This window comes from Diceros bicornis, chromosome 12, assembly GCF_020826845.1.
Source record: "Diceros bicornis minor isolate mBicDic1 chromosome 12, mDicBic1.mat.cur, whole genome shotgun sequence".
In the NCBI taxonomy this organism is placed as follows: domain Eukaryota; kingdom Metazoa; phylum Chordata; class Mammalia; order Perissodactyla; family Rhinocerotidae; genus Diceros; species Diceros bicornis.
This window is the reverse complement of record NC_080751.1, coordinates 17,852,955-17,876,478: the sequence shown is the minus strand read 5'-3', so window position 1 is coordinate 17,876,478 and position 23,524 is coordinate 17,852,955. Positions and strand designations below refer to the sequence as shown.

At 46.2% G+C, this 23,524-nt stretch overlaps 1 protein-coding gene across 4 annotated transcripts in view; it reads right to left on the bottom strand.

The window, feature by feature from the left end:
• Positions 1-935: 935 nt before the first annotated feature.
• The window catches only part of ADD2 (adducin 2), a 104,465-nt gene continuing 81,876 nt past the window's right edge, over positions 936-23,524 (bottom strand). For all 4 annotated transcript variants that reach the window (XM_058550998.1, XM_058550997.1, XM_058550999.1 and 1 more), the window contains 7 exons: positions 21,510-21,686; positions 16,476-16,733; positions 15,510-15,629; positions 14,554-14,643; positions 12,475-12,622; positions 10,994-11,119; positions 936-3,717 (listed from right to left, as the gene is read on the bottom strand). In XM_058550998.1, the coding sequence (XP_058406981.1) occupies positions 3,410-3,717; positions 10,994-11,119; positions 12,475-12,622; positions 14,554-14,643; positions 15,510-15,629; positions 16,476-16,733; positions 21,510-21,686 (1,227 nt within the window). In that variant the 3' untranslated portion in view covers positions 936-3,409. The remainder of the gene's footprint in view (positions 3,718-10,993; positions 11,120-12,474; positions 12,623-14,553; positions 14,644-15,509; positions 15,630-16,475; positions 16,734-21,509; positions 21,687-23,524) is intronic.

Below are 23,524 nucleotides of genomic sequence, written 5' to 3'. Positions count from 1 at the left end.
ACTCTTTGAATATTTCCCTGTCCTTGTTGCAACTCTCTAAGATGCCTTATCCAAAGAATTTGATAGAGCTGAATTCTGTGCTGGAAGCTCACTATTTGCTATAAAGGAAAAAGTAGTGTAAGACAGGCCACCAAGCATGTTTTAGTAGTGACGTTTCAGAAACATAGAGATTTCCCATGTCTTCTGCCTACTCCTCTCCAGACCATTCTCCACTCTGCCAACGAAGAGGGTTTTTCTTTTCTTTGTGAGGAAGATTAGCCCTGAGCCAACATCCCTTTCCAACCCTCCTCTTTTTGCTGAGGAAGATTGGCCCTGGGCTAACATCCGTGCCCATCTTCCTCTACTTTATATGGGACGCCACCACAGCATGGCTTGACAAGTGGTGCTTCGGTCTGCACCCAGGATCCGAACCTGTGAACCCCGGGCCTCGGAAGTGGAGTGCGCAAACTTAACCACTACGCCGGGCCGGCCCTCCAGAGAGATTTTTCTAAAATGCGAGGCTGATCCTGACTCTACCCTGATCATAAGCCCTCAGCGGCTCCAAATCTCGAACATGATCAACTCTAGCTCCTCCACACCTTTTACAAGTTTCCTTACGACCCAGGCCTACCCACTGGTGAAGTGAACCCCCGCTGCCTTACACTTGATGCTCTGGCAGAACTGAATTACTCAGTGGATGTGTCATGGAGTTTCATGCCTCCATGTTTTTGCCCATGCTCTTCCCTCGTCCCTGTTGTCCTCCTGTTAAATTCCTCATTGTTTTAAAAACCTAACTCAACCATCACTCCTTTCAGGAAGGTTTCTCTGGCTTGGAAGATAGTAAATCGTTGCTGCCTTATGCCACCTCTACACACTTGCTTGTTTTGTAACTCGTCTACATGCCTGCTATATTAGAACTTCCTGCAGGCAGGGAGTATGTCCCGCCCTCAGGCCTGGCCCATGACCCAAGCTCATGTATGTTTTTTGCATGCACAAGGAATGAACAAATGGGTAAAGAGGAGGCAGACTCGTGGCATAAATTCCAAGGATGATGCTCTAGCAGGGCTCACGCATTTTCACCTAAACAAGACCTTACTGTTGCAAAGGAAATAGAGAGAATTTGTTGAATGCAAAGAGTCAATCAACAACATCTCTGAATTCAACCACTCAAACACAAAAAGCTGCATCAGTGGTTGTCTCCACTCCACCCTTCTCTTAACTCTGCTTGCCACTGATGATTCTAGTCACAAGAATTTTTTTTTTAATGTCAGCATGATGTCCGATGCTTAGTAAGTGCTTTACAAATATTGTGAAGGGATGAATGAATGAATGTGAAATCTATTTTTTAAAAGAAGGCATCAAAGGATTGGCTTTTAAAGGCATTTCCCATATCACAGAGTTTTCTGAGGCATCAGTGCCCCTCACCATTGAGTTGTCCATCACAAGACTGGACACAATCAGAAAGCAGAACAGACAGAGGGGCCTGGGGTAGCAGTTAGGCATCTGCACTAGAGACCTACAGTAGGGGGTTTTCCCTAGTCATATGTCAGTTTCCTCCCTTCTCAAGAAATAGCCCAACTATGGATGGTATTTCCTGCCCCAACCCAAAGGCTCTTGCCTCTCCTTTGTCAGAGGTCCACACTGGCCTCACCACAATCTGTATTAACTAGGAACTTAATGCGCACTGAGGAAGGAGAACCCAGGTAGTTTCGTACCTTCGTTTCAAGTGCTAACATTATGCAGTGGAGACCAGTCACAGAAATGGGTCCTGAACTAAAACCACCACCCTTGGGGATTAAAGTTTTCTGATCATCATAGCTGTTAAGAGCAAAGGCTCTGGACTCAGACTGATCTGGGTTCAAATCCAGGCTCTGGATCTTTCTAGCCAAGTCACCTGGAACAAGTCAAGCATCCTTTGGGGGCTCAGTTTCCCTACCCATAAAATGGGAATGATCTTACCCACATCACAGGATTGTTGTGAGGGTTAAAGGATATAATGCATGTAAAGCCTTCACAGTGTCTATACATATGTATATATAGTAAGTGCTCAAAAATGGAAAACTATGATTAAGATCTTTCAAAAATACTTTTACAATAATTAGGATAAGAAGGGAAAATATTCTTTGAAGACACTGTGCTTTAAAGAGGATGGATTGTCTATTTTTTAGGAGCCAACCATGCTCACTAATCAACGCCCCATGGAAGAATCTGAAAAGATAGTGTTGGCATTTAATACAATAGCTGTGGCTATTATCAGGACCCAGGATAGACAGACAGCGACAGGGCCAGGGACACCCAAGCATTTCTCTGATAGCAGGTCCTAGGGATTAATCCTGAAGGGCTCATCTCGTTCTCCTCTGCTGGACCCACACTGACTGAGTTGGAACCCAAAGGAGCCAAGGTCAAAGTGCCAAGGGTAAGATGCCAGTTCCAGTCTGTGAGCCAGTGCTTCCAGGTTTGAGGGGTCAGGGGACACCTGACCGCCACACAGGAGTGAGACAGGGAGAGCCACACTGCTCCGGGTGCCATGCAAAGCTAGAAAGGCAGAGCACATCCTGTGCTGTTCTGATCCTCCTCGTACAACCCAACGCTAACAGAGGATCTAAATTTCCCCAAATTTCTGCCCTGAGCACGAGACATTTTTCTAAGCTAAATTTGGTTTTAGTTTTGAAGCGTCTGAGATGCACAATTTCAATGGGTCAAGTTCCTGGCTTCTTCTATTGATTAAACTATCCCCAGTCCTATGGCTGACTTGGCTTGCCCTTCTGTCTGCCAACTCGCACCATCTTCCATCCGTGAGTCAGGAGGTTCCATGAAGAAAGCTTGGGGTTAGTGGTCGGGAAAGCACAAGCTAAGCCATCAGCCCTTGGGAACAAAGATTAACTTCTGCTGGAGGGGACAGGTCAGTTTCTCTGATTACTGTGAGCAGCAGGGCAGGGACCCTATGCAAAAAAGAGAGATTTCTAAACGGAGTGATAGCTCCATCAGCAGGAGACTGGGTTCCCTCGAGGAAAAGGACCTTGCTCAGGGGAAGCCTCGACCTGTCTGACTTAGACTGAGCCTGTGAGAGCCTGCGGCCCACTCTGCCCTCCTTGCTCTGGGCTCAGATCAGTGGGCAGCATCCTCACAAAGGCGGCCCACAGCTAGGCAGTGTTATGTAGTGGAAAGAGCACTGGACTGGGAGCCAGGAGACCTGAATCCTAGTGCAGGCTCTGCCACTAACGAGCTGTGTGACCTTGGGAAAGTCACCTGTTTTCTTTGGGGCAACTGTAAAATGAGGAGTTGGTCAGGTGATCTCTAACTTCCCCCTCAGAGTGTGATCCAGGGTCCTGTTCTATCCCTCCTTGGCCCTGTGCTTCCAGGGACAGAGATGGGGCAAGGGAAGGGGAGGAGAGAGAGGATGCAGATGGGAGCCCAAGGGTGCTACGAATCAGGACTCCACTTTCTCCTTCTTTTTGCTCTTTTTCAGGAAGGATGGGGTTCGGAATTTCTTTTTCTTCTTTGAGGGAGACTTGGAAGGTGAGCCCTCTGGGGACATGGGGCCACTGGTGACCGATTCGGTTTTGTCCTTAGAGGTATCGACATCCGTGTCGGCACTGGTGGTCATCTGGCTCAAGCCTTTGCTGAGAACTTCCTCTGCGGTCTGCTCATCCTCTCTCCCGTTGACCACCACCTCTCCTGGCTGAGTCGTGTCAGGCTCTGTGGTGGCTTTGCTTGTTTCTGTCTTCTTAGCACCTTCTAGAAAAAGATCAAAAGACATGACCCATTTGATTTCATTCAGGTGAGAGCTTTCACCTGGGGTTACCAGAACCATTTCTGGGCAATTCTATAAAGTAAGTCTAGAGCAAGAGGAGGGGCAGGCTGACACTGTAGGAGGCAGGGATAGGCAGGGTCCTCATCCAAACCCTACACTCTCTTCTATGTGGCCTGCCCTGGGGACAAGATCTTGGCAGGGCAGTAACTCTGGGCTCTTGTCTACAAATAGAAACAGGTAATGATGTCCCAACATGGCAGGGGCCCAGCTAGGACCCTAGTTCAGAGCTTTTCTAGGCACAGAACAGGGGAACCGACACAGGTAAGGACAGAGGCTGTAGGAAGGGGGAGAGCAGTGTCATGTACAACTCAGTGGAAGCATCTAAGAATTGTAACTGGTTCAGTTTTACTAATAAAACCATGGAAATTATGTGTTTTCATACCCACTTCATTTCTTACACCAGTGAGGAACTTTTGGAAATATGGAGTGTCTTCCCAGGAGGCAGAGAGGGGAAGGCAGAGGGAGGATGGAATTCCGTGGGGAACATGGACCCTGTGTTTCCAAGATATAAGGATTCACCAGAAAGGGAAGATGCCTGGTCAGCCCATTCTAGCAGCCACCGGGCCCCTCAGGTCTTTATTCTGCCTTTCAGATTGCCACCATGTTCAAGGCCAGAACTGCGCGGACCCCAGAACCTAAACCCTTCTGCAACCCTTTCTCCCCCTTCCCATTCTTACTCCACCCTGTTTCCACTCCAGCTTTGAAACGCCAGGATGGGGAGGGAGGAGGGAAAATGATAAAGTAGAAAGGAATGTAAAGATCATCTAGCTCAACTCCTCCCCATTTTACAGATATGAAAACTGAGTAAACAGCAAAAGAGTGGGCAGATCTAAGTCTCCTGACATCCAGTTCAGTGTTCTTTTCACTACGTGAAACCGAGAGGAGTGTGTGTGAGTGTGAGATGCGTGAGTGTGAGATGAAGGAGCCCCGCACACTCCGCTCAGCGGGAATGTGAGTAATGGGGAAAGTAAGACTGGTGATACAGAAGAAGTGGGTGAAGATATAAGGTTCAAGAAAAGTAGGCTTCTTGAGAGGGTGAAGACTGGGGACCTGTATGGTTACATGGAGGATGAGACAGAAGGGGTAAATTTGGGGACAGTTAGAACAGGCTAGTTTAACTATCTGGGTAAACTCTTAGAATGAGGTATTTCGTAACTTCTGAAGTTGGCTGGGCAAGTCCAAGTCCTCTCCCAGATGACTACTGAGGACTGTCTCTCTCTTAGTGCTAAAGACCTTGGCCACTGGCTCCCATTCCTACTGTCTGGCCCACGTCTTGCCATCACTCAACTACCAGGTTCTCCAGCACCCTTGACTCCTACAGCCCTCACTCCCCTCCCACCAGTGTTTCCATGGCTGTCACTGGGCAGTACTGCAGTAAACCAGTGTAGACACAACCTTCTCTCTGTCCACTCTCTTCACTTCACCTGCTGCTTGGCCTCATGACCCTCTGGTCCCTGGACCACTCCCTGTCATTGCAGCCTGTTTCCCTCTATGTGGAAGGCCTTCCTCTCTCCTGTCTGTGTCCCCCACCCTCACCCCGGACAATAAATCAGCTTGAGCGTTACCTCTCCCTTAGAGTCTTCCCTGACCCATCCCTGCTTCCAGGTAGGATTTGTCACTCCTTCCTTTCTGTCTCCACTAGATAAACTGCCATCAGAGCAACTGTAAAATGATCAGTCTTCTTTTCTATGCCCATCTCCTTCTCAAAACTGAATAAATTAGGGCAAGACTATGTCTAATTATGTAACTAGCTCATAGGAGGTACTCAAAAAATATTTGTGGAATCCCTGGATGGTCAAACGCATGAGCAAACGAATGTGTGAATGGTTTTATTCTAACCAAGCCAATACCACCCCTCATCTTCTTTCTCGTCTGTCCCAGCCTGAGCCTTTGAAGCTGAACTGGATCCAGCCATGTAAACAAATAGCAGCCCCCTGTCCTGGTCTTTATCTCCTGTACCAATTCTCCTGTCCTCACTCAGCCTCTGGGGCTCTCGTACCCTCCAAGATTCTGCCACCTCAATCCAGACCCTCACTGCAGGCCCCACATTTGGATGACCCATTAGGACATGTTTCTTAAGGCTGACCCTCTCAGATGATTTGGGTACTTGCTTTCTAGCTCCATGAACACAAGTGTGAATAAGAGGGGCTCCCACTTTCTGTCCAGGTGCCATCTCCTGCCCTGGTGGTGTCGGGTATCCTTGCTCCAACAGTGCCCTTCATCCATGCCTTTCACCCATACCTGCCCTGCTGTCAGCCTCACCTACAGCCTCAGCCCCTGGTGTCTTGGTTTAGGAGAGTGACACTCAAGGTTCTTCTCATCACCCAGAAGATGAGGCCACACGGAGTACACCCACACTATGGATTGATAGAGCTCCCACACTGTGAACTGTTTGGGGGAGTAGCAGCAAGTGGAAAGTGGGGCTAGTGGAGACACAATGGGCCTTGGAGGAGCCAGGTTCCAAATCAAGGTCACCACTCCCTCAGCTATAGGGGACAGAGAACACTGGAGGGTTCCATTGCCCAAGAGAAAGGGCAATGGGGCAGGGCCCCAGAAATAAACACTTACTGGGCTCCTGGAGAGTATTAAGGACCAGTTTTGAGAGCTCCAGATCCCTCCTCTGTTATCAGCCCAGGAGAATAAAGGTCGGAACCACACAGAGCTCTCAACTGGTCTTCAGCTATTTGAAAACCAGGCTGGGAAGGGCCCCAAGAGCTAAAGGTAGACGGGGGCTCACCTTCTTAGCATCCTCTAAGAACCACTAGCTTTCTCTCCCAGGCGGGGCACCTGGAGCTCTGGCAGTAAGGGACAGGTGTGGGGGTGGGTGGAGTGGGGCAGAGGCTGGAAGATGGGGGGCTCTGTCCAAGGATGGTAGCCAGGAAGCCGGGGGAGGGGGAATCGGAAGAGTGGGTGATTTGGAGCAAGAATGGACTTGGCAGCCAAGGTCCACATCCAGACCGCTGTAGGTTGGGAGACAAAGGGCTGAAAGGCTTGCAGAGGCTGGAGGAGGCAGGGAGGTGCAGAGCTTGTCTGGACACTCTGCCACTCAGACTTGACTTCTCACTATCCCTCAGCCTCCAGCTGCTTGTCTCTCTGTCCTCCAATGTCCCGCTCCAGGAATGCCCGCTCCCCCAGCTTCCTGGCCACCACCCCTGGACAGCCCACTCTACTCCTGTCTGCTAGTCTGAGTGTGTATCTCCCCAAGGCCTGGCTCAAGTCTCCCTTGACATTTGACAATGATCTTGCCTTCCTCTATTTATTTATTTTTTTTTTTATTTTTTAATTTTTTTGTGAGGAAGATCAGCCCTGAGCTAACATCCATGCCAATCCTCCTCTTTTTGCTGAGGAAGATTGGCTCTGATCTAACATCTATTGATCTTGCCTTCCTCTAAACCTACTGCCAATACATTCATTTTACACTTGAATGTGTCATTTATCCTTTTTTTTTTTTAAGAGCCCACACTTGGGTGTGGTTCCCCCCTACACACCGAATCTGGCCTGGCCCTGTGGCTCACAATAACCAACAGAATGCAGAGCAAGTGCCACTGAGCCAGCCTCAGGCTGAAGGCCTAGCAGCTTCTCCTTTTATAGTTTGGGGAGCCCTGAGCTGCCATGCGTAAGGTCCGACTTTCCTGATGGAAACACACATGGAGAAGCCACATGGAGAAGCCCTACAACCACAGGGAGAAAGAGAGAGACAGAGAGACAAAGGGAGAGAAAGACCCAGACATTCCAGTGTCCCAGCTGAGCCCAGCCTTCCAGCTGCCCCTGCCAAGGCGCCTGACATGTGAGTGCGCCATCTTGGAGTTCCAGTTTAGTCAAGCTCCAAGATGACTGCAGCCCCAGCTGACATCGGTGGAGCAGAAGAACCATCCAACTGAGTCCAGTCAACCCACAGAAGAACTAATTTCCACAAAACCAGTTCTTATTATGCACCATGATTTAATCATTATCTATTGCTGTATAACAAACCACCCCAAAACTTAGTGGCTTAAAACAGCAAGCAGAGTGTTCTCTCTCACAATCTGAGAAGAACATACTACATAATAAGAACTAATTTATGTAAGCACATTAGAAGTTCTTTTTATATTCATTAGCTCATTTTATCCTAATAACAATGCTGTGAGCTAGGGATGGCAAGGATTTGTGTTATTCCCCGATTCTGCAGTGTTTTTAAGTGACTTATTTGAGATGGCTAAGTTAGTAAGTGACAGAGCTGATCTTCTGATGTTGAATGCCCAGATATTTCTTTGCAGGCATAGCCAGTGCTCCTGAGGGGTCACTGGGGGATGGAGTCAGCAGGGACACGGACAGTCAGGAGCTAGTTAAAGAGAAGGCAATGACAGAAATGGCCAGATGTCAAGGAAAAGGATTTGAAAGGCTCTCCTTCAGAGAGGTTGATGGGGTAGGACTCAGGGAGACAGATGAGAAGTGACATGGAAGTGACTCACCACAAGAGGACTTGAGACCATGGTGACAAACAATGAAAAAAGCCATCTCTGATCCAAGGAGCGAGTGAAATGTGAAAGTGCAGATGCTGCTCAGAGGGTCAGCCCTGTCTGCCCTGAGGAGCTGTGCAAGCCATGGGGCAACCTGGCCAAGGCCACCCAGCTCCACTTCACACCCGTCACCCCAGGCAGCTACAACCTGCGCCTCATCACGCAGGGTCTGCTCCAAGGAGACCTAGGCTCCCCAGCTCTGGGGAAGAGTCTTCAGGGATGACCTTCACTTTTCTAACGACTCAACCACGGTATGCCCCTCCACAGGAGCACAGATTTGGACCAGAGAGAAGCAGGAATCCTGCTGCAGTGGGAACAATGTCAGGCAGTGGGTAAGCAGTTATCCCAGCCATCACACAGCCCTCCTCCTGCCCTCTGTCCCACAAAGCAGCAGAAGTTGGTCACTCCAAGGGGCTCCTAGGAGCTGAAATGGAATTGCCACCCCTTGTCCTACTCTTCTCCCACCCAGATTTCCCTCCTGCAGCTGATGCGCATGCCCTGAAGGACGCTGAAGACCACAGTCACACTAGGTGCTCTATGCATCCCTATTAGGCAGTCGGTTCCCAAGGCCATTCAGGCTCTGGCCCACAGCCCTAGAAGAGGTCACGGGCTCCTCAGAGGACCCCATGCACTAGGACAGGGATGTAGTGTGCTCCTGAGGGCCATGAGCACTCCACCACAGGCAGTGCCCCAGAGTGGCCCCACTGCCCATTCACTGTGGGGGCTTGTTGCTTCTGGGTGGTATGTCCCACGTGAGTATGGGGGTGTGTTTGTGCATGAGCCTGTCCTATGTGTGTATATCCTAGAGGGAAGCCTAGTCCATGCAGAGCACACGTGGAATTGGTCATGAATTTTATAGCCAGGAAACCTCCTGAAGGCAGGGTTGTGAGTTACAAAAGGAAAAATTGAGGAGGAATATATTTCCTTTGAAAAAGTCTTCCTCCCCCATTGCGAGTGTTGGCGTGAGTTAGTAAACAGCCTGTCTATACTTACTACAGAGACAAGTATTCAGAATCGGAGGAAACTCCTTTGATGAAGGCACAAATGGGAAGAGAAAGGAAGACATTGTGGAGACAGGTTGACAACACCACGATGAGACACAACGCATGAACAGTCGGGGGACATCCACTTGGGGCTCTGGCCTCAAGCAGATGGGTTTCCTCTGGCATCGCTGGGCCTGCCCTCAGGCAGCGATTCACCTATGGAGGGACCTCAGGGCTGGGGATTCTAGCAGCATCCATACGTGTGGCCATTCTACTCAGGAGGGAGAAGATTCCAACAGGCCACCACGCTGCTGCTCTCTGCATGCGGACAGCCTCCCCAGCGAGGGCTCTTGGGGACCCAGGGAGGAGGGCTCATGCCCTGGAGAGAGTCCAGGAGCTTGTTCAAGACACTTCTATGATCTAGGTGGTATGGACTATAATAGTATTACTATCTACCATATGTATATTATTAATCATAATAATAATTAGATCTTACATTTAAATCATGCTTTTACTCTTTCAAAGTATGTTTTCAAGTACATCTTCCCTTACACATATAAGAACCTTAAAAAGGGAAAATATTAGTAGCCCCATTTCACAGATAAGGAAACTAAGGCACTGAGATTATCTGATTTTCTCAAATTAGCAGTTGAGTTACTACTAGTTAGCAGTTGAGTTGGGCCTAGACCTAAGTTCTCTACACTAGCATCTTTCTAATGACATGGTTCTCAACCTGGACTGCACATTTTTAAATTTTATTTATTTCGTATATTTTTATTATTTTTTTTTTGTGAGGAAGATCAGCCCTGAGGTAACATTCATGCTAATCCTCCTCTTTTTGCTGAGGAAGACCGGCTCTGCGCTAACATCTATTCCCAATCCTCCTCCTTTTTTTTTTTTTCCCTCAAAGCCCCAGTAGATAGTTGTATGTCATAGTTGCACATCCTTCTAGTTGCTGTACGTGGGATGTGGCCTCAGCATGGCCGGAGAAGCGGTGCGTCAGTGCGCACCCGGGATCCGAACCCGGGCCACCAGTAGCGGAGCGAGCACACTTAACCGCTAAGCCATGGGGCCGGCCCCCTGCACATTTTTTTAGATTCATCTGGAAAGATCTTAAAACTCCAGGCTGCACTTCTCCCCACTCCCACCTCCAGACAATTGAACTCAGAGCTGCTGAGGGTGGGACCCAGACAGGCATCAGGAATTTTAAAGCTCTCTACATGATTCCAGTGTGCAGTCAAGGTTGAGAATGACACCGTCAGCCTCACCTGGGAGCTTGCTGGAAATGCAGAGTCTCAGGTCCCACCCCAGACCTACTGCATGAGAATCTTCACTTTCACAAGATCCCTAGGTAATCTCCACGCACAATAAAGTCTGAGTACTGGGCTGGGGCATCTAGAAAGGCCTATCAACCAACCTAGTCTGAGTTAGACATGAGAAGGCTGTGGGTGAATCATGAACTTCATCATCAGTGCTTAGACCAGGCTTAAATTGTAAGGTGTATTGTCACAGCCTGTGAATGAAACACGCTTAAATTTGGTAACTCCTATTTCAGATTCCCTAGAAATAGCAGAGGGAAAGCTTTTCGGGTAGGGGGGCAACACCTGTTGAAAGGCAGGGTCCCTACAGTGTGCACACCTGGCCCACCTCGCACACAGACCCTTTTCTCAGCCTGTAGATGCGCCTCCCTCCCTCCCAGGCTGCCCAGCTTGACCCACCGTCTGAAGACTTGGAGGGAGAGACCGCGGGGCTCTTCGTCTCGGACTTCACTGGACTCTGTGCTGGAGAAGCAGGTGCAGACTTTACAGGTGAGCCAGGCTCCTCTGCAGTGGTTTCCTTCTCTCCTGAAAATACAGAAAACCCCCGCAAGATAGAGGTCAATCAGGGGAGAGATGGGCGAGAGAGAGAGTGCTTTCTGCTACTTGGTCTTCATTTCTCTTGGCTGAAGTTAGCTGCTTCCACTAACCTTTTTTTAATCTCTGCTACGTCCTAGGGGAGGCAAATGGGAGGAGTCAGAGTCATGTTCTGTTTCCCCCATCAAAGAACATCCACCAATGGAATATGTTACCCCTGATGTGGACGGCAAGACTGCAGGAGAATTCCTGCCCATGATTTGTTTGCATGTAGCTCATTTATTATCTAATTTATCTAATTCACATGTTCAGTCCAGACAATCCCTAGAGATAAAAAGCACCCTATTTTTACATCTACTTTTTTGATTGGCACATGAGAACTCCAAGCAAACCAGCAAGGGTTCTTCTAGTGCCTGCTTTGTGCCTAGGAGGAGAGCTGGCTCTGGGTGGGGAGAGGGTCGTGGAAGAAGACCCTTCCCTGAGGGAATGAAAGCCTAGCCTATGGACAAAACCAAGAGCTGAATTCTATGTCTCAGAGCTCAGGTGCTCTTGAAGCAAAGAGACGGGACAGCTCAATGGAGCGAGTGGGGAGGGACAGAGAGGGCTTCCTAGCTGGAGGGGGGTTTGAGATGGAGCCTGAAGTGTAGATAACTTCCCATCAGGCTAGCGGAAAAGGGAAACCATGCCCGGAAGGGACAACAGCATGAACGAGGGCATACAAGCCATCATGAGGACGAATATTTGGGAGTCAACATGGAGAGATGGGCTTGACCGAAGATTCTGAAATAAAGAAGGAGTAAGAAAAAGACATAAAGGAGTCAGCTGGTGGCGAGTTTTGATTGCCAGGCTAGGAAGTTTATACAAGATTTGATAGATAATTAATTATAATAGTCATAATTATTATCTTATTAAAGCTAACATTTATGTGGTGTTTACTGACCTAAGCCATATTTACAGGCACTATGCTAAGCAATCTACAAGGATTAACTCCTTTATACCCAGGTGAGGATCAGATGAGGTCGTGACGGCACTGTGTAACTGCTGGGCACTGAGCAATAAGGGGTGTTATTGTGATTAATAGCATGATGCTAATAAGAATATTATTTGGTGACGGGGCAGGAAAGTCAAATTGAGAGTACGACAGAGAAGAGAGAAAGAGAAGCAAATGAAGATTTAAAATGAAAGCAAGCCAAGGCCAGATGGAGGGCCCTGACAGGAGGGAAGACATGGTTCCAGGGCCACTGACCAGGGGTGAGCATTGCTGGTTGCTCTGCTGCCTCTCTGGGTGGCCCCCAGGCTCTCTCCGCCACCCTGGAGATCCCTGGGGGTGCCCTGGGGTTATTTACCGTCCAGTTCTAGTTTCTTCCTCTCCACCTCTTTCTTGTACTCCTCCAACTCCTGGTCAGTGAGTTGGCTGAAGGGGTTGGGCACTGTCTCCTCTGTCTCATCTTTGGTATCTGCATCGCCCTTGGACATCAGCTGGCTCTCTGTAGACTGAAAGTTAACCACAGAGTGTGTGTCGCTCTCTGAACGCCGCAGTTGGGGCCCAGGCCTGAGCTTCCTTTCAGACTCATGTGGCTACCAGGTCTTGTTAGGGACAGCGTGGTATGCCCCTCCTTGGAAACAGCTCAGGGCCTCAGGGTAGTTGTTGTTCATTCCTCCCCATGGCTACCTCACCCCCAGACCCAGATTCTTTGCAACTGACTGGATGAACGCAGAGGGTCCACCCTCTGCCCCAGAAATAAAATCAAAGGATGCTCCCAAGCAGAAGGAAGACACACCTTTATTGCAATCCGTCCTGTGGACATTTGCAAGCTGTCACTATGCAAATACTGTCAGCGGCCCAAAGTCAGTCAGCCAAAACCCAGCAAGCAAAGCATCGGCTCAACCAGCTCCATGCCAGCCATTCCCCACCATGCCCCTCCCCATCCCCCAACAGCAGCACAAGCCACAGCACACAGCAGTAAGTCACATGCAAGGCTTCAGTGTTCTCAGTCCAGACTTAGTCCTGTTTTGCACACAGTCATAGATTACAAGGGGGCCCAGGTCCTGAAGCTCAGATCTTCAACCCGTCTGTACTGCAGGTCCCTGCAGGGACACTGGCAAAATCACTGTATTTCATCACCTCTGTAGAGCCCCTGGCTCTGAGGAGCTCACCAGCTGGGCCTTGTGTAAGCTTCAGGAATCCTTTGATCCCTCTAGCTCAAGACAGGGACTAAAATTCAGACTCCACAGTCCTTTTTGCTAATTCAGCACCCTCATCTCGGCCTTTGAGAATGCAGTGCTCTGAAGCTGAGGAGGAACCAAAGAAAGTGAACCCCAGGGGAGGTGAGCCTGGAGCAGTTGGCCCACACCACACACTCCAGGCCATCTTTCCCTGGTCCATCAGGTCTTCTGATGATGGGCCCATGGGCTCCTTCCAAAAGAGGGGCAGCACTGGGTCTGTCTTAAGGAATCACAGGGTTCAAAAAAGTCTAAGACCAGGATCCCAAGAAGAAGGACTCCAAAGAGTACTTAGTATAAATGGCAGAGTTTTTAACAATTTTGCTCACTGTATTGAACTCTCACCTCCCCCAGTATCATGGGGTATTTCTATCCTTGACCCTGTGGCACATCTGGTGCTCCTCATCTTGGCTGAGTTGAGGTAGGGCGGAGGTGGGTGTGATGACATAACCTTCACATGTTCCCCGCCAATGGGCACCCACCTTGTGGGCTGCAACCTGATCTGAAATCATTACATCACCTCAATTTGCTCTGCAGAGAGGAATGGTTCCTGTATTTCCTCCCTTATTACTGCTAAGGAAGATACCATGCCCATTGCTACTTTGCAATGAGCAGCAATGATTTCCAAAAAGAGCCAGAATTCTGATCTTCGCCCCTTTTGCTAAGCACTAGACAAACTGTTCTACCATGGAAACAACTTTATACTTTCTAACTCTATGTGGCTTTACGTGGGCAACTAACTGCCCCTTACCATCCAGTCCTTATATACATGCCTCCCCTCTGAGAGCACATGAGCATCTTTGCAGAGCTACAGCCTGATGATGCCATATCCACACACAGAGGCCAGAAATGCTCAGGGCAGGCAGGCCTGGAGCGGCCGGGAGCTGCCAGCCGCACTCCTGTGATCCCCACTTTGCAGGACACTAAGAGAGGGCAGAGTGGAGTTCCATGGGGAAAGCATGGAAGTCGGCATCACTCCTGTGGGCAGGTTGGGCTGCTGCTCCCCCACCCAGTGCCCACAGGGGACAATTAGAGACGCCCCCGGTCCTCACAGCATCCGTTCTGCAGCAAAAGCAACAGCGCCCAAGATCACAGGGAAAGGTGGGCATGAGGACTCAGGGGTCCTGCTGCCCAGCCCCGGGCACTGAAGACGCAGAAGGCAAACATGTTTCCCCTCCAGACAGGGGCAGCTTCTGCTGTACCGGACTTCGGCTCTTCTCAGCAATAACGCTTGCCAGGAGCTGGGACTGAGGCCCCGCTGACTTCACATCTTGTCGGTTTTGTTCTCGAATCTGTATGGAAAGGGAGCGGGAGAGTGAGCTAGCTGTTCAGTGTCAGAGTATGGAGTTTTGAAAGGGGGCACTCCCAGGGCATACTGGTGTCCAGTGTGGTCTGTGACTTGGGTCTAAAAAGGTCCTCCAGTGGTGGCGGACCCTGTCTCCTCTACTGCTAACACGGTATGTCCACTCTGAGACAGGCTCCATGTCTGTCTCAGAGTGAAAGAATAGTTGATGTAAAACACCAGATTCTCATTAACTCTGAGAGGGTGATTGTAAGAGGTGAAGAGTGAAATGAGGCACAGTAGCTCCTTGAGGGAGATTCTCAAATTTTAATATTCCTAAGGCCCCTGAGGAATTTGTTTAAAATACAGATTCCTGGGGCCACCCCACAGCTATCGAATCTGAATCTCTTGTGGGGAGGGATGTGGGGTGACCCAGGAATCTGCATTTTAAACAAGCACTTCAGAGGGTCCTTGGACCACACACTGAAACACTGTTCTGTGAGCATCTCTGACCTATTGGAGGTGGTCTGCTACAACTTAAGTTTTTAAAGTAACATTAGAAATATAAGGGAGTGAACTGTAAAGCAAAGGTGGAGAAATAAATGTAAAAGATTTTAAAATCTTGACAATGTGTCAAAAAGCATAAAATTTGTAAAACTCAACTTGTGGGCAAATCTCATCTAAAGCAAGCACCTCTCTGTGTAAGAGGGTTATAGGACAACAGAAGTACAGCAGGTAGCACAGTGCCTAGAATATGGCCAATAAGTGGTAGTTTCTTTCCATTTCCATGCCAAGAGGCATCTGCGATGTTGGTAAGTCAGCGCATGCTGGGGAACCCCCCACGCTTGAGGGAGAAGAGATTAGCTACCCCCTTACCTTGTTCCGCATGTCCACCACTTCTTGGGGGTCAGTATAGAGAGGCACAAATTGGTTTGGGTTTTCGATCCTGATTGGCATGCCACTGCTGGATTTCTCCACCTCGTCAGCCTTCATCCACTGAACACACACAAGGCCAGGTGGGTAAGACAAAGGAATATGGCCCATGCATCCTCCCCAGTGGTCCACCCCATGAGATCTGGGCCAACCGGCCTACAAGGAAGGTCAGCAAGCCTATCCATACGTGTTCTCTCCTCTTGGGCCTCTTTGATGTCTGTCTTCCAGAGCAGAGAAAGGCAACAAATGACGTGGGTTGCCAGGGAAGGCCCCAGGTCACTAGCCATCAAGAACACTTAAGTGTAGGAGTCAGAACCTTGGTAACCAGCTTTGACAGACAGGCAGCCACTTGAGCTTCAGTATTAGATGACTCATTGACGTTAATTTGCAGGCCTTGTTGTTTTTGTTTTATTTTTTTTCTTTCTTTATGAAGAGCTATTCTATTTGGTTGCAGGCTACCTTTAACGTTAATGAAAAATTAAGACTCAGGGTGTGTGTGTCAGAGAGAGAAGAGTGGAGAGGACAACTTAATAGAAATGAATATCCCACCTAACTCCTGGGTTTGCCTCAGACATGTACTTCAAATCTTGGATACCCATCCCTTGAATTTCCCAGAAGCCCCCTCTGGATGTGGGAGCAAGAAGCAAAAATCAATTGCTCCTGGCTTTCTGCTGCTGGGAGTGACCTGGTCCAGCCACGCTCAGGACCCAAAAACTCAGCACAGAGGTACAAGAAACAGGTAATCAGAGGCTCCGTGGGCATGAGCAGCTGCTCCCAGATGCCCAATAGGAAGCTCTAAGGGGAAACCGCACTAATGCAGGCCCAGGGGAGGTTTGTTCTGTTTCCCTTTTAAAGCTGTTTAATCCACAAATGTAGTGGGGCATTCTCCTTCCCCTCTGCCCTCCTTACTGTGGTCTTGGGCCGGGGGCTGCCCATGCTCCTCTGGACCTCGTCAGCCACATTGACTCGCAGGTAGGTGTTGGGCGTGTTGAGCCAGCGGGTCTTCTCCTTTTGCTGCTTCTGGGCGTGCTGCCGCAGGGTGGGAACTGGGGTACCGTCCTCCTCAAACACGAAGGCGGTGACCGTGGCTGGAATCTCCACCTCACTTTTGTGTTTGGTTTTCTCTTGAACAAAGGGGTAGCGGTACGTGTAGCCTGTTCTGTAACCCTAAAAAGGACAAAAGTAGAATCACTTATTGAGGGAAAAAGGGTCTGTATGTGCCTGCATGCACAAGCACACACCCACACACCCACTTCGCCCTCTTCAGTTTAAACCTAAATCTCCATAACATAACCTGGGCCTTGCCACTCTTCTGGTGTATTTCAGAAGGTTCCCTTGTCTTGGGCCCCGAACGCCTGTCTTCCTCCACCCCAACAAGCCCTCTGATCAAGGCTGAGAAAATCCCTAGAATCTTGTGGATCAGGCAGAGCTCCGACTTTTCCTCTGGTCCAGTGGTTCTCAACCCTGGCTGCACATTGATATCACCTGGGAGTTTTAAAAATGGTGATGCCTGGGCCCACCTCAGAGTTGCCCATTTCGTTGGACGGTGGTGTGGCCTGGGCTACAGGATTTTTAAAAGCTTCCCAGCTGACTTGAATAGTCAGCACTCCCTTCCTCAACTCGGAAGCTTCTTAACTATTTCCCTCTTGGAACCCCAAAATCTGACTCCAGAACATCCCTGTCTCCTAAGTGAGACCATGTCCCACTAAGGCGGAATTGACTGCTGCTCAGTGAGAACACATCAGGAATCCCGTCAGCTGTTGGAGCAATTCTCGGTGCTGCTCATCTTCTCCATTTTTTAGAGTGGCACTAAGATATTTTTCTGATTATAAAGAAAGTACAGACCCATGCAGAAAAATTAAGCAATATAGAAAACATAAAGAAAAAAGGTTTTATGCAAAATCTCATCCCCAGAGACAACCACTAAAAATCTTTTCCGTCATCTCTCTAAGCATACATATATGTGTGCGTGTATGTAAATATATATGTAATATACAATTATGTAATATTATATTTATAAATAAATGGGACCGTACTACATAAACAGCTTTTTAAAAAAACTGAGATATAATTGACAGATAACAGTATATTTGTTTCAGGTGTACAACATAACGATTCGATATTTGTGTATATTGCAAAATTATCACCATGATGAGTCTAGTTAACATCCATCACCACACAGTTACAAAATTTTTTTTCTTGTGATAAGAGCTTTTAAGATTTCTCTTAGCAACTTTCAAGTATACAATGCAGTCTTGTTAACTATAGTCACCATGTTGCACATTACATCCCCATGACTTATTTATTTTATAACTGGAAGTTTGTACCTTATGACTCCCTTCACCCATTTCTCCCACTCCCTGGCCCCCTGCCTCCGGCAACCACCAATCTATTCTCTGTATCTGAGTTTGGGTTTTGGGGGTTGTTTTGTTTGTTTTGTTTTTTTAGATTCCACATATAAGTGAGATCTTATGGTATTTGTCTTTCTCTGATTTATTTCACTTAGTATAATGCCCTTAAGGTCCATGCATGTTGTCGCAAATGGCAAGATTTCCTTCTTTTTGTGGCTGAGTAATATTCCATTGTATATATATACCACATTTTCTTTATCCACTCATTCATCATTCATCGATGGACACTTAGGTTGCTTCCATGTCTTGGCTATTGTAAATAATGCTACATAAGCCACTTTATAAGTGCTTTCAAGCAGTTAGAGATTTTTTTCACAATATCGAACCTATAAACACACAGCAGTCTTTAAACAGCTGCATAATATGTCAATGAATGGACATATCATAGTTTATATAACCAATACGAGTGGACACTTGGTCATTTTCAAACTATTATAAACAATCCTGAAATGAATATCTTTACACATTTTTCTTTAGGCAATTAAATGATTCTCTCCTTGATATAAATTGCTAGAATGAAAATTACTGGGTCAAAGGGTACACATTTTTATGTTTGTAGATATTTATTATATCCATCTTCCCAAAATGTTTAGCCAACCTACACTCTTACCAATTGTGCTTGAGTTCCCAATTCTTGTTTCCCTTCCCCCACATTGAATATTGTTAAGGTTGTAAAAAGATCTTTGGCAATCAGATGAGTTAAAAATATAATCCTCTAATTTTAATTAATACTTTTGATGCTCTTGTGTTGGGGAAGACCTTGCTCTATTTTGGATTACTAGTAAAACTGGATATTTTTAATTACATTTAATACCACTTGAATCTCTTCCTTTGTAAATTGTTTGTGTTCTCGGTTCATTTTTCTGTTGTGATGTTTATCTTTCGCACATTAATTTGTAATATCTCTTTTTACATTAAGGATATTAATCTTCTGTCAAAATATTTGATGTTGCAAATATTTTCCCCCCTAGTTTGTCTTTTAGCTTTGTTTGCAGTGGGGGGAGTGGTTTATAAAAGAGCTCATTTTGAATTTAAATGTAATCATATCTGTCAATATTTGTCATCATGATTTCACACTTTCCTGCCATGCTTGACAAGGTCTTCCCCAACACAAAAGCATCAAAAATATTAATCTATGTTTTTTAATCCCTATGAGTTTACTTTTTATCTTTAAATTTTGGTAAATCAGGAATTTATCTTGTTGAAAAGAATGAGGTAGCAATCCACCTTAGTTTTATTTCCCAAATGGCTAGCAGTCTATCTGTTTCCCACTGCTTTATAAGATGCCCATTTGTCCTGTGCCAGATTCTCATCTATGTGGGATCTATGTCTGAGTTTTCTAAGCTGTCACATTGATTTGCCTGTCCTCTCTGCACTAATGCTCCTCCATTTAGTTACTAGAGCTTTATCACGCTCCACCACGTGGTGGGACAAGTATCCTTAATTAATCCTCTTTTTATAGGATTTTCCTAGCCATTCTGAATTTCACATGGAAGAACATTTTGCTAAGTCCTTAAGCCTTCCCCCACTTTTGAGAGAATTACATTGAATTTATCGACTAATTTTGGGAAAGTGACCTCTTTACCCTATTAAAGCTTTCTAACCAAGAATAAATTATAGCTCTTTACTGATTTCAGGTTTTCTCTGATGTCTATTGGTAAAGCTTTACAGTTTTCTTTAAAAGAAACACAAGAGCATTTCTTTTAAAGAAAACTGTAAAGGTTTAAAAGGGTTCCACTTAATGTTTTATGATTTTGTTCCATGTGCAAATTGGATTATTTTCTCCCATTACTATATTTTCAAATATATTATTATATTATATAAGATACAAAAAAGCTACTAATTTTTGTACACATTTTCATAATTGACCACTTTAAAATGCACTCATTATTTATAATTTTTTTTCAGTTGATTCTTTTGGACTTTAAAGGCATATAACCATACTATCTATAAAGAATAGTAATTTTTTCCTTTTGCAATTTTTATACTTCTTATTTTTATGCCTCACTGCTTTGGATTGAGTTTCAGTATTATTCCAGAACAATATTAAATAATAGTGTTCAGAGCAGGAATCATTGTTTTATTTCAAAATGTAATGGAAATACTTCTAGTGTTTTACCATGATACTGGCTCTTGTTTTGAGAAAAAATCATTTTAATCATGTTAAATAAGTGCCATCCTGTCCTACTTAACAGCTATCTCTTTTATAAATTGATACTAAATTTTTATCAAATAACTTGATATTTATTAAAATGATCTAAAGGTTTTTAACCTTTGACTTGTTAATATCATGAAATATATTTAAGAGATTTATAACATTAAACCATCCTTGAATACTAGGAATGAGCCCTCACTTGGTTATTGTGTATTATTATTCTAATGTTATCCTGGTCACTATCTGCTAGTTTTCATGCAGCATTTTTCATCAACTCAAAGTAAGATTGGTCTGATCGTGTTATAATTGTTATGGTGTGCAGTCCTTCGTTCATTCTGCTCTGAAACAATTTAAATAGCCTAAGAATTGCCTGTTTCTTAAAGATCTGAAAGAATTCCCACATGAAACCATCTGGTCCTGGTGCTTTATTTAAACATAGATGACTCAGCACACAAATATTAACGGGAGTTGTATTTTCATTGTGGATGGTACCTTTCATCTTGTAAAGTGACCCTCACGGTCAGTCTAGTAATAAAGTAGAGATGATTTGGAAGAACTGGAGGCAAGAAGGAAAGGATTAATTATTTCAGTGACCTAGACACAATAAAGAGGGCCCAGGTAGCAGCAGTGAGGAGGCGGAAAATGAATCGCATACAGAAATGTTACAAAGATAGGTTTCATCTTTCACTTCTCTGAACAATCAAAGAAGTTAGAGTCTCTTCCTGCAATTAGCTCTTCATAGTACATGCTTTCCTCTTGTTCTTGAATTGTCTCCTGTTTATGTCTCATATCAACTAAATTGCTAGCCCCTAGAAGAAGGAAGAATGTCTTAAAATTCTTTTGTATCCTTTAAAGGATCAGCCCACTCCTAGACACATACCAGTTAACTCCTTACATGACTGATTCATTCAATCATTACAATAGGATATTGTTATAATGCTGCTCACCAGGAATAAGGAAATTAGTGGTATTATGTGTTTTCTGCATCAAAGTCATGAGATTAGAAAGAAAGGCAGAACTAACTTCAAAAGAGGAGTGAACTAAGTCACAATATAAGAGAGGCTCTGTGGTTCTGATTTTTACTGGATTACTACTTCTCCCACCAACCAATGTCTCCTTACCCCTTCTCCAAAGAGCACCCTGCAGGTATGATGACATCCACAGCCCTTCAAAGCGGGTGGCAAAGGCCATCGTTTAAGAAAACTCAACTACTATTAGAATAACCACAAATTCTAAGTCAAGTTGCCAGTCAACGAGGCTTTAACAACTTAACCATGATGCGGGCAGTCCTCATGCCTACCTAATGCCTCGTACTGACTGGTGCTGGGGGCTAAGCCTCAATGGATTGGCCTGGAAGGGCAACAGCAGGAGACTCACCAGGTTGTCCAGCATCCTCATGAGGGCCTCAAACTCATGCTCCCCGAGCCGGCTCTTCTGCATGGGCCCAAAAGTGCTCCCCGCCCACTGCACGGAGCCCACCTCATGGGGTCGGTGCTTCTCCTGCTCCAGGAGGATGAGATTCTCCACTCCCCCGGCGCTGGACAGAGCGGACACCTGTGGCAAAGAGCAGAGAGGCCTCAGCTCGTGTGTGTGTGTGTATGTGTGTGTGTGTACACACATACACCTGTGCACTGACCTATGCTCGTGTGTGTGATCAGCGGGGATCACAGAGCAAGTGAGGATCAGGAAAGATTAGAAACAGAAATGTCTGGAAAACTGATCTGCATTTGGCTTTTCCATCCTAGAGGAAAAGCCACTCCAAACTTGTTGGGCATGCACTCATGTCCAGGGAAAGAGATATTAGTTGCTTCTTTCTCAATGTCAGTTCTTAGAGACTATAGAGAAGAAGGAAAAAGCAAGCGTTAAATCTTAAGAATAAAACAATACAGAGGACTAGAAAGTTACCTGGGATACAGACAACTTTGAATTGTGATTATTTCTGGGGAGGGTGGGAGGATGAGATCGGAAAGGGCTCCAAGGGGACTTCAATTCTCGTCTATAATATTTTATTTCTTGAAGAGGAAAAGATCTGAAGCAAAAAGGCTATTAATATATGTTAAATCTGAGTGGTGGGTGGCGGGTGTATATTATATTATTCTCTGCATTTTTCTATGTGTTTGAAATATCTCCCACTGAAAAAAAAAGTCACTTGAAAGAAATAGGCTGGCGTCTAGGCCAACGAAGTATGAGCATAGCCTGATGGCTGAATTAACAGGTCTAAAGGAAGTATGCATCCTCCATGATGGGGTTAGTCAGTCAAGGAAACCCAGAGGGGAGGCAGAGGACATCTGAGAGTGCACAGTGGCGGCTGTGTAGGGCTTGGGTACCTGTCACCAATGGACTTAGAGTGCTTGTCCCACTGTCAAGGCTCCACGGGGAGGGAATGATACAGGTGCTTACAGACAATGGACTTTGAGTATTAGGGCAAGAGGTGTGTGTGCACAGCAGGCAATTTTAGAACTATCCTGAAAAACATTCATTAATCTAACTAATCTCCTTATTTTCTAATTGCAGGCTCATCTAATGGTACATTCTATTTACTCCTGTATCTGCCACTCAGATTGGTTATGATTTGGCCTCCTGGGTAAGTCCAGCTACAGAGAGAGACGGTGGTTTCCAAGTACCCTAGGTAGTAAGCTAGGGGTTTTGCACTGCACGTCAATACACTAGCATTCTGATTAATATTTGATATCCCGCATAAGCCTGCTTATTATGGGGGAATTGCTCCAATTATATAAACTTTCAGTGTTCCGGGTTTGTGACATTTATTTTTTGTTACTGAAAACGAAAGGATGCAATTTAGCTTGCTGACAAACACAGGTCTATGTGTTTGAACCCTGAGGATCCGGGACACACCCTGGAGTGTGTTAAATTCACCGTGTAACAAATGGCCCCTATGAAACTTCTTGGAGGTCAGCCAGGCCACCTTCCCAAGGAAGCAAGAACACTCATTTTCCATGCCCTCTTCATCCAAGACATGTGTCCAATTGAAGGCTCCATTTTTATCTTAAAAAGATGACTCCACATCCTGGCAAAGATAGAGACCTTAGAGGTCATTTATTCCATCCTCCCACCAAAAGTAAGAGTCCTTCTCCAATATCCCTGGAAGGTGGTTAGCTCCACGCTCAGGGAGGCAGCCTATTGTGCTGTTGTCCAAGTGTTAGGAGGGTTACAGTGAGTTGATATAGATTACCTTGAGTTGCAATCTACCTTTTTATTAGTCCATTCACTGGTCCCAGTTCTGCTCTCTGGTGCCATGTTTTCTAATTCTGAAGTGCTTCACACCCAGCACTGAGGCTGAGCACATGGGAACACATTTGCAAAAGTAATGAATCCCATGGGGCAGGCCCAGTAGTGTAGTGGTTAAATTTGCAAGCTCCACTTCAGTGGCC